General features: G+C 48.0%; 1 protein-coding gene across 1 annotated transcript; it reads left to right on the top strand.

Annotated features, from left to right (window-relative positions):
• The first annotated feature begins 603 nt into the window (after window positions 1–603).
• On the top strand, window positions 604–5261 carry FOXI3 (forkhead box I3). Its single transcript, XM_012774357.3, has 2 exons — window positions 604–1246; window positions 4639–5261. The coding sequence occupies exons 1-2, from the start codon at window positions 604–606 to the stop codon at window positions 5259–5261; spliced, it is 1266 nt and encodes a 421-aa protein (XP_012629811.3).
• Window positions 5262–8891: the final 3630 nt, after the last annotated feature.

The following is an 8891-nucleotide window of genomic DNA, read 5'->3' as shown; positions in this document are numbered from 1 at the left end:
CAGTTGAGATCGGACGTGAATCCCGCAACCCGGTCAAAAAAGGTTCTCAGGCTTGCGGCAGAAAAGCTAAAGGGACTGGGCAGGTGGGCCGAACGGCCACCCAGAATTAACTCCCGGACCTTTTAGAGCCCGTCCCTACAGTTTGGGCTGCCTTCCCTTGGCTTTAACATTCGTTATTTCATCTTATCCTGCGTGAACAGCACGCGGGCTCGGAAGGGGCTGGCGCCGTCCCCTGGCACCTGGCGGCGCGGGCCTCCCGGGCTCCGGCCGGGCGCGGCGCGGGGCGGGGCGGGCGCGCGGATTTGGGCGCGCTCCGAGCGGTGCGCGGGCAGGTGGGGCGTGGCGGGGGCGTGGAGCCCGGGCCCGCCGCCACCGCCCCGCTCCGGGCCGGCCCGGGAGGAGCCGCGCGGGGCACGGTTATAAGAGGCTGGCTCCCCGGCGCTGCGGGAGTACCGCGGACCCGGCCCGGAGCCCCGGGAGCCGAGCGAAGGCCGAGGCGGGGCCGCAGGGTTGGCCCCCAAAGGGATGCTCTCGCCCGAGCGGCGAGCCCAGCCCCGCTCGCCCGTCGCCGCGGCCGCGCCGCACCCGCCCCCGGCCTCCGACATGGCTCTCTACTGCGGCGACAACTTCGGCGTGTACTCGCAGCCCGGCCTGCCCCCGCCCGCCGCCGCCGCCGCCGCCGCCCCGGGCGCACCGCCCGCCTCCAGGGCGCCTTACGGGCTGGCCGACTACGGCGCGCCGCCGGCCGCGGCCGCCAACCCCTACCTGTGGCTCAACGGGCCCGGCGTGGGGGGCCCGCCCTCGGCCGCCGCTGCCGCGGCCGCAGCGTACCTGGGCGCCCCGCCGCCGCCGCCGCCCCCCGGGGCCGCCGCCGGGCCCTTCCTGCAGCCGTCGGCCGCCGCCGGCACCTTCGGCTGCGCGCAGCGGCCCTTCGCGCAGCCCGCGCCCGCCACGCCCGCCTCGCCCGCCGGGCCCGCGGCGCCGGGCGAGCTGGGCTGGCTGTCCATGGCCAGCCGCGAGGACCTGATGAAGATGGTGCGGCCGCCCTACTCATACTCCGCGCTCATCGCCATGGCCATCCAGAGCGCGCCCGAGCGCAAGCTCACGCTCAGCCACATCTACCAGTTCGTGGCCGACAGCTTCCCCTTCTACCAGCGCAGCAAGGCCGGCTGGCAGAACTCCATCCGCCACAACTTGTCGCTCAACGACTGCTTCAAGAAGGTGCCGCGCGACGAGGACGATCCAGGTGAGGGCGGCCGCGCAGGTGCTTCCCGGCCGGGGAGGCGGCGCTCGGCGGGAGCGGGGCGGGGGAGCGGCGTTGGGGTGTCTGTGTGGCTTGAAGATCTGCGAGGAGTCTTCTCTCTCGGACTGCGGGCGGGAGCAGGTGGAGGAACAGCCACCCCGACCTTGGGGAACCCAGAGGACAAAGAAGTATCCAAGGGTCTTGGGAGAGAGGAGCTCGTCCCTTATACCCAGGGACACGCAGAGGCAGGCCAGTTAGAGAAATAGGGAAAAGTCCGTGTCCCCCAACAGAAGGCTACCCCTTCCTTGGTGGTATTCGTCAGGCCGCCGAAGACAGAGTCTAGTAGGAAGATTAGGAGAGTAAGAACACGAGTGAGCTTTCTGGTAAGGGATGGTTACGGAGGGATTCAGGTGAACCGAGAATTCCATCATGTTTCATAAGAGGCGGTAAGAGCGTGAGAACGGCAAGAACGGCAGGACGGTCACCCATAGGTGCACTCCTCCTCGGTCAGGTTCCTGAGACTCGCGTGTCCCGATTGACTATAGGGGCGCGGACGTCGTGAGATAGGGGTAAAGGGTAGGGAGAGCTTTAGGTTGGTCCTGCAAAATTGTGGTTTTTGGTACCGTAACTGGTTAGAAATTTAGAAATGAATATCCCAAATTTGCTTCGTTCTGGTCTAGTAACTCCTGCCGTGAGGGGCTATGGAAACAGTGGAGTGTCCTCTCCCACGTGCGCTGAGAGGTGGAAGTGGAGAAATGTTTAGCAAGAGGGAAACTGAATCCTACCAGAGGTTTTCAGAAGGAGCCCGGGACGAGGCAAGGGGAAAGGAATTGATATGAAAAAGAAACAATAGCATGCAAGTAGGGTAAAATTAAAAAAAGAGAGAGAGAAACGCAAGTATTTTAGCCACACACTACAGAGATCCAGGATTTTGTGTAAATTCTGTAAATATGAAGCTTAGTCATTCTAGAGCAGCACTTTCCAATAGAAATACAGTGCAAACCACAGATGATTGTAAGTTTTCTAGTAACCACATTGAAAAAGTGAAAAGAGATTGGTGACATTTTTATTAATTTGTTAAGTAACCAAAAATATTATTTCAACAAATAATATATTAAAAATTACTAATGAGATTCTTTGCATTATTTTTTAAGAATCCCATGTGTATTTTACCCCATCTCAATTTGGACTAGCTACATTTCAAGTGCCCAATAGTCACATGTGGCTAGTGGTTGAACACATGGGACAGGGCATGTAGTTCTAGGAGATGCTTCTTTCTGATTTGGCCTTTGAATCACCCAAGATTATCACATCAATTGTCATGTAAACTCTGGACTTTACCCTATGGGTTCACTGATATATGGCTAGTTTCTTGTTAAAGTAGTGGTGCCAAGGTAGAACTATATAAGTATCCAGATAGGTACAGGTATTATTGTTTAAATGTTAGTGATATAATTTTTTTTCTGCAACTATTTGCAGAAAGTGGTTCAGTGAAAATAATGGGTGCAGGGGAGAGCATGGTGGTTCCTGGAGGCAGCTTAAGCCAGTGGTTAGTTAAGAATGCTGAGTCTGTGGAACATCTCACCTGCTGGATCAATTAGTCCTGAAAACATTTTTTAAGTTTTTTAAAAATTAGAAAAAAAAAAAAAAAAAGAAGGGTGAGTCTGGAGCCAGCCTGCTTATATCCTGGCTCTACCATGGCTAACTGTGAATATGGCAAGTTACTAACCAGTCTGTACTTCAGTTTCCCCATGTGGAAAGTGGGGCAGTAATACCGCCTCTCCCCACAGAGCTGTGAGGAGTAACTGAGGTTATCCATGTAAGCAGTCACTATAAGGTAAGTTCTTAATAGTACTTTCAAGCATCAAAGATTGTTTTTGCCAAAAATGTAAAACAGCTGTTGGAAGATACAACGCTCCAAGAAGTTAGAGCTTTTCTCCCTCAATTGTGGTGCATGGTGAGGGAAATGATCTAAGCAGAAAACTAGCATTGGATGCATTAAATGAGACCCGGATGTTCAACACTTGTCCAGTAGACAAAAAGAAAGGCTTTCAAGATTTGCAGGGGTAGGTCCTGCCCAAGATGAGGGGATGTATGTAGTAGACTGCAGGAACTTTTTTGTACTCCAAATATATGCTCTCCAATGCATGGGTAAAATAATCGATTGCTCTGTAATAATTTTTGTGATTTTGAGGTTGCCTTTTTCCAGTGGGGTATTTTTTTTCCAGAGGTGAGAAGTTGTGCATTTTCAGCCAATAATTATAATAAATATTGTTTTTTCACTGCTTACTGTGTGCTGGCCATTATGATGAAATATCATTTAATCCCCATAGTCAATCTACTAGATGGATAGTATTCTTTTCCCTGTTTTATAAATAAAGAAACAGAGGCTCGAGTTTAGGTCGCATCAGAATTACATGTTTTTGCAAGGTTACACAGTTTGGATCTAGAATAAGTGAACGGGCCAGGCATAGTGGCTCACGCCTGTAATCCTAGCACTCTTGGAGGCCGAGGTGGGCGTATTGCTTAAGGTCAGGAGTTCGAAACCAGCCTGAGCAAGAGTGAGACCCCTGTTTCTACTATAAATGGAAAGAAATTAATTGGCCAACTAATATATATAGAACAAATTAGCTGGGCATGGTGGCGCATGCCTGTAGTCCCAGCTACTCTGGAGGATGGGGCAGTAGTATTGCTTGAGCCCAGAAGTTTGAGGTTGCTGTGAGCTAAGCTGGTGCCACTACACTCACTCTGTCTCAAAAAAAACAAAGCAACACTCTGTCTCAAAAAAAAAAAAAAGAATAAGTGAAAGGGTTGGGTGATTTAATCATAAGTGCCTGGAAAATAGAATTAGGTCTAAAGATTTAAGTAGCAGACACTGTCAGGAAGAGGGGAAATGGCCAGAACATCTTTGCTCCAGATTTCTCCTTGAAGCAAAGACTAAAATTTCCCCCAAAAGAGTGAGTTTAGGCCGGGCGTGGTGGCTCACGCCTGTAATCCTAGCACTCTGGGAGGCCAAGGAAGGCGGATCACTCAAGGTCAGGAGTTTGAGACCAGCCTGAGCAAGAGCAAGACCCTGTCTCTACTAAAAATAGAAAGAAATTAGCTGGACAACTAAAAATATATAGAAAAAAACAAATTAGCTGGGCATGGTGGTGCTACTCTGGAGGCTGAGGCAGGAGGGTCGCTTGAGGCCAGGAGTTTGAGGTTGCTGTGAGCTACACTCTAGCCTGGGCAACAGAGTGAGTGAGACTCTGTCTCAAACAAACGAAAAAAAAAAAGAGTGAGTTTAAACAACAGAGTGGATTAAGCATCTTTGTTTTCATTTAATGAGGGTCTCCTCTCCCAGGGATAAAATAGGTTCTTCCCTAACTTGTCTTTCTTCTTCATCTTCTCAGGGAAAGGTAATTACTGGACTCTGGATCCAAACTGTGAGAAAATGTTTGACAATGGGAACTTTCGTAGGAAGCGAAAGCGCCGCTCTGAGGCCAGCAGCAGTTCCACGCTGGCTTCCGGGACATCAAAATCAGAAGAAGGGCTGTCCTCAGGATTGGGCTCTGCAGTGGCAGGGAAGCCAGAAGGAGACAGCCCCTCCTCTCTGCTGAGGCCTCCTCAGTCCCCAGAGCCTCCCGAGGACACCAAGAGTACTGCTTCCTCTCCTGGAGGATCCATGCTCACCTCCACCCCTTGCCTCAACACATTCTTCAGCAGTCTCAGCACCTTGAGTGTCAGCAGCAGCGGGACTGCCCAGCGACCTCTCCCTGGCAGCCGCCACCTAGGAATCCAGGGGGCCCAGCTGCCCTCCAGCGGCACGTTCCCCCCCACCTCCATCGCGGAGGCCTCGCCAGATGCCTTGCAGCTGAGTAACAGCACGGGCAACAGCAGCGGCCAGAGATCTTCCTATTACAGCCCTTTCCCTGCCAGCACCAGCGGGGGCCAGAGCAGCCCCTTCGGCAGCCCCTTCTACAACTTCAGCATGGTCAACAGCCTCATCTATCCCCGGGAGGGCTCTGAGGTGTAGAGGAGTGCTTCTCAGACCTCACACAGGAAGCACACACCTGAGAGATGCACCCATTCTGGTTAGAATGCAGGGTCCGAGTCAGTAGGTCTGGGAGAGGCCCTGAGGTTCTGCATTTCTGTGGAGCTCCTGGAGACCGTATGGTCCTTTGACCACACTTGGAGTAACAAGGCTGAATGTATTAGGTAACTCTGCCTACAACCCAGTGAGCTTTTATAGGTTTCCCTGGATATGGGCGTTTTTAGAGAGAAAGCCACTTCACTGTGTTCTGGGATATGTCGCTTGTGAGCCCAAGGAGGGCAGGGACCACGTCTGTTTTGTTCATCACTGTATTCCAGGGCTGCAAGTTCACATGTGTACAGGTGACTAAAAACCATAAGCTAATGAAGTTACTGGTTGAGAAAACCAACAGCAATTGGCAGCTGAGCCAGTAGAGAATGATTGGGGCTGATCAGCTGAAGGCTGCTGTGAACAACTGGTTCTCTCTCTGAGAACAGCATTCTGATTTTTTTTTTTTGAGACAGAGTCTTACTCTGTCACTCAGGCTAGAGTGCAGTGGTGTCATGTAGCTTACTGCAGCCTTAAACTCCTGGGCTCAAGGAATCCTCCTGCCTCAGTCTCTCAAGTAGCTGGGACTACAGGCATGCGCCACCATGCCCAGCTATTTTTAGTAGAGTCTCAGTCTTGCTCAGGCTGGTCTCAAACTCCTGACCTCAAGTGATCCTCCTGCCACAGTCTCCCAGAGTGCTGGGATTACAGGCATGAGCTACTATGCCCTGCCAGCATTCTGATTTTTATAGAAAAGCCAGTTATCTGCATTTTTTTTTTACTTTTTGGGGGGTGCAGGGGGACAAAGTCTTACTCTGTTACCCGGGGCAGAGTGCAGTGGCGTTATCATAGCTCACTGAAACCTCAAGTGCCTGGCTCAAGTGATCCTCCTGCCTCAGTATCTGGGAATACAGGCATGCACCACACCCGGCTATTTTTTCTTATTTCTTTTTTTTACGTGGGCCTAGGAACCAACCAGGTAATTTTTCTATTTTTATTTTATTTTATTTTATTTTTTTGAGACAGTCTCACTCTGTTGCCTGGGCTAGAGTGCCGTGGCAGTAGAGATGGGATCTTGCTCTTGCTCAGACTGGTCTCAAACTTCTGAGGTCAAATGATCTGCCCACCTTGGCCTCCCAGAGTGTGAGGATTATAGGCGTGAGCCACCACGCCTGGCCAATTTTTCTATTTTTAGTAGAGACAGGGTCTCAGTCTTTGTCAGGCTGGTCTTAGTTTTTTTTTTTTGTTTTTTTTTTTGAGATATAGTCTTACTCTGTTGCCCAGGCTAGAGTGCCTTGGCATCAGCCTAGCTCACAGCAACCTCAAACTCCTGGGCTCAAGCAATCCTTCTGCCTCAGCCTCCTGAGTAGCTGGGACTACAAGTATACACTACCATGCCCGGCTAATTTTTCTATGTATTTTTTTTTTTAATTTTTTAAATTCATACTTTTCCTTTTTTCCTGAGCCATCAGATCAGAAAATTTTTTTCTATATATTTTTAGTTGGCCAATTAATTTCTTTCTATTTTTTAGTAGAGATGGGGTCTCGCTCTTACTCAGGCTGGTTTCGAACTCCTGATCTTGAGCGATCCACCTGCCTCCGCCTCCCAGTGCTAGGATTACAGGCCTGAGCCACCCCGCCCGCTGAGGGAGGTATTACATGAGGCAAGTGGAAGTCCAAGATGTTAGGTAGCTTACCCACGGTCACACAATAAACAGTGGAGCCAGGATTGGATCTAGGCAGTCTGGCTCCAGAGCTGGTGCTGTAACCTCCATGTTCTAGTTCTGAAAAACCAAGAAGCAAGCCTCCATAGGCTGACATAAGTATATAGGGGGTAGGAATGGAGCTAGATCTCACTTCACCAAAGATTGTGGTTGAAATAAAAGTCATTTGATATGTTCCTCTGAGCTGCAAAGGTAGATATCATCTCTAACTCTTGCTGCCATGGTCCAAGATCTGGGGTGACCACTGTCCTAGCTTATGGTCGTTAGTCTGGCATCCTGTCCCTTTTAGCTTGTGTCCTGGATATTGCATTTTCTAACAAAGTATTGATAGAATTTTATTAAAAATACCCCTTTTTCCCTTCCCTTAAGTCCTTTTATTTTAATAAAAATATCTTTTAAATGGAGTTTTATAGTTTTTAATACAATAAATCATTTATTTGTGATCAAATTTTTTAACCACTTTGGTAGGAGTGGACTGTGAGTGCCGGCTGTGGGCAAGGTTTCACGCCGGTGAGTGCCGTACCAAAGTGGTTAAAAAGAGGCTAGTCTGAGTGCAGTGGTGTTTACAACTAATCAATCACAACCAGTTACAGATTTCTTTGTTCCTTCTCCACACACTTCACTTGACTAGCCTTAAAATTTTTTAAAAAAGAATTTTATTTATGTTAGCCTTTCCTTTCACTTTACAGATATATCTTCATTTGAATAATTTCTTTTCTTTTTCTTTTTCTTTTTTTTTTTTTTTTTTTTTTTTTTTTTGAGACAGTCTCACTTTGTTCCCTAGGCTACAGTGCCATGGCATCAGCCTAGCTCACAGTAACCTCCAACTCCTGGGCTCAAGCAATCCTCCTGCCTCAGCCTCCTGAGCAGTTGGGACTACAGGTGCTCACCACCACCCCCAACTGATATTTTGTTTCTATTTTTATTTATTTAATTTTTTTCTTTAGTTTTGTTGTCGTTGACAGTGTCAAAAAATTGTTTCTCTTTTTAGTTGGGTAATTTTTTTCTATTTTTAGTAGAGACAGGGTCTCGCTCTTGCTCAGGCTGGTCTCAAACTCCTGACCTCAAGCGATACTCCTGCCCAGCTATTTGAATAATTTTTATGGTCATCCTTGTGGTGCCCAGCAGAGTGCCTCATACATGGTAAAGTCACCCACTATTTGTTTGAATGACAGAATTTATTCTAAAAGGGTTAATTAGAATGAGGATACTTGTTGAATTTATGGAAACAATGTTCTGTTAAGATGAAGAAAATGTCCTGTGAGTTGCCTTTGTACTGTGTTTTGGTTTTTTCCTGCAGCAATGAGAGAAGATATGTTTTTAAATCTTTGATGTGAGCTGGCTAGTTTGGGGTTTTAATTTTTTAGAAACAGGAACACAAGCACATTGTAAAAATATATATATATATTTTTTAAAACTTTTTGGTGTGTATTCTTTTTCAGGACTCTCACAGCATTACTTTAAAAAATATTTTATTTTGAAATACACATGCAGAACATTATTTTTTTAAACAGCTGTTGAGGTACAAGTGACATCACCATTACTTTCTTAATATTATGCAGAAAGACAGCCAAAGAGACTACCTACCCCCATACTATGTGTACAACAATTTCTATGAATATTTTTGTATATATGAAACCATATGGACTTTTATAAATACTGTTTCTAACACAATTCTATATTTGTAAATTAATTTATAATGTAAACCAGGGCAACAAAGAAAAAATTTTTTCCAAGAAAGAACACTGCATGCTGTGAAGAATCACATGAAATAAACTTTAAGTGGGATAACTTCTGGCCTCTTGGGCATTTCTACTTTCTTGTCTTCAGTTTCTTTGTCCTAAAGGAACAGAGATGTGAG

Source organism: Microcebus murinus, chromosome 3, assembly GCF_040939455.1.
Source record: "Microcebus murinus isolate Inina chromosome 3, M.murinus_Inina_mat1.0, whole genome shotgun sequence".
NCBI classification, from domain to species: domain Eukaryota; kingdom Metazoa; phylum Chordata; class Mammalia; order Primates; family Cheirogaleidae; genus Microcebus; species Microcebus murinus.
The sequence above is the reverse complement of the archived record's forward strand: the minus strand, read 5'-3'. Positions and strand labels throughout refer to the sequence as shown.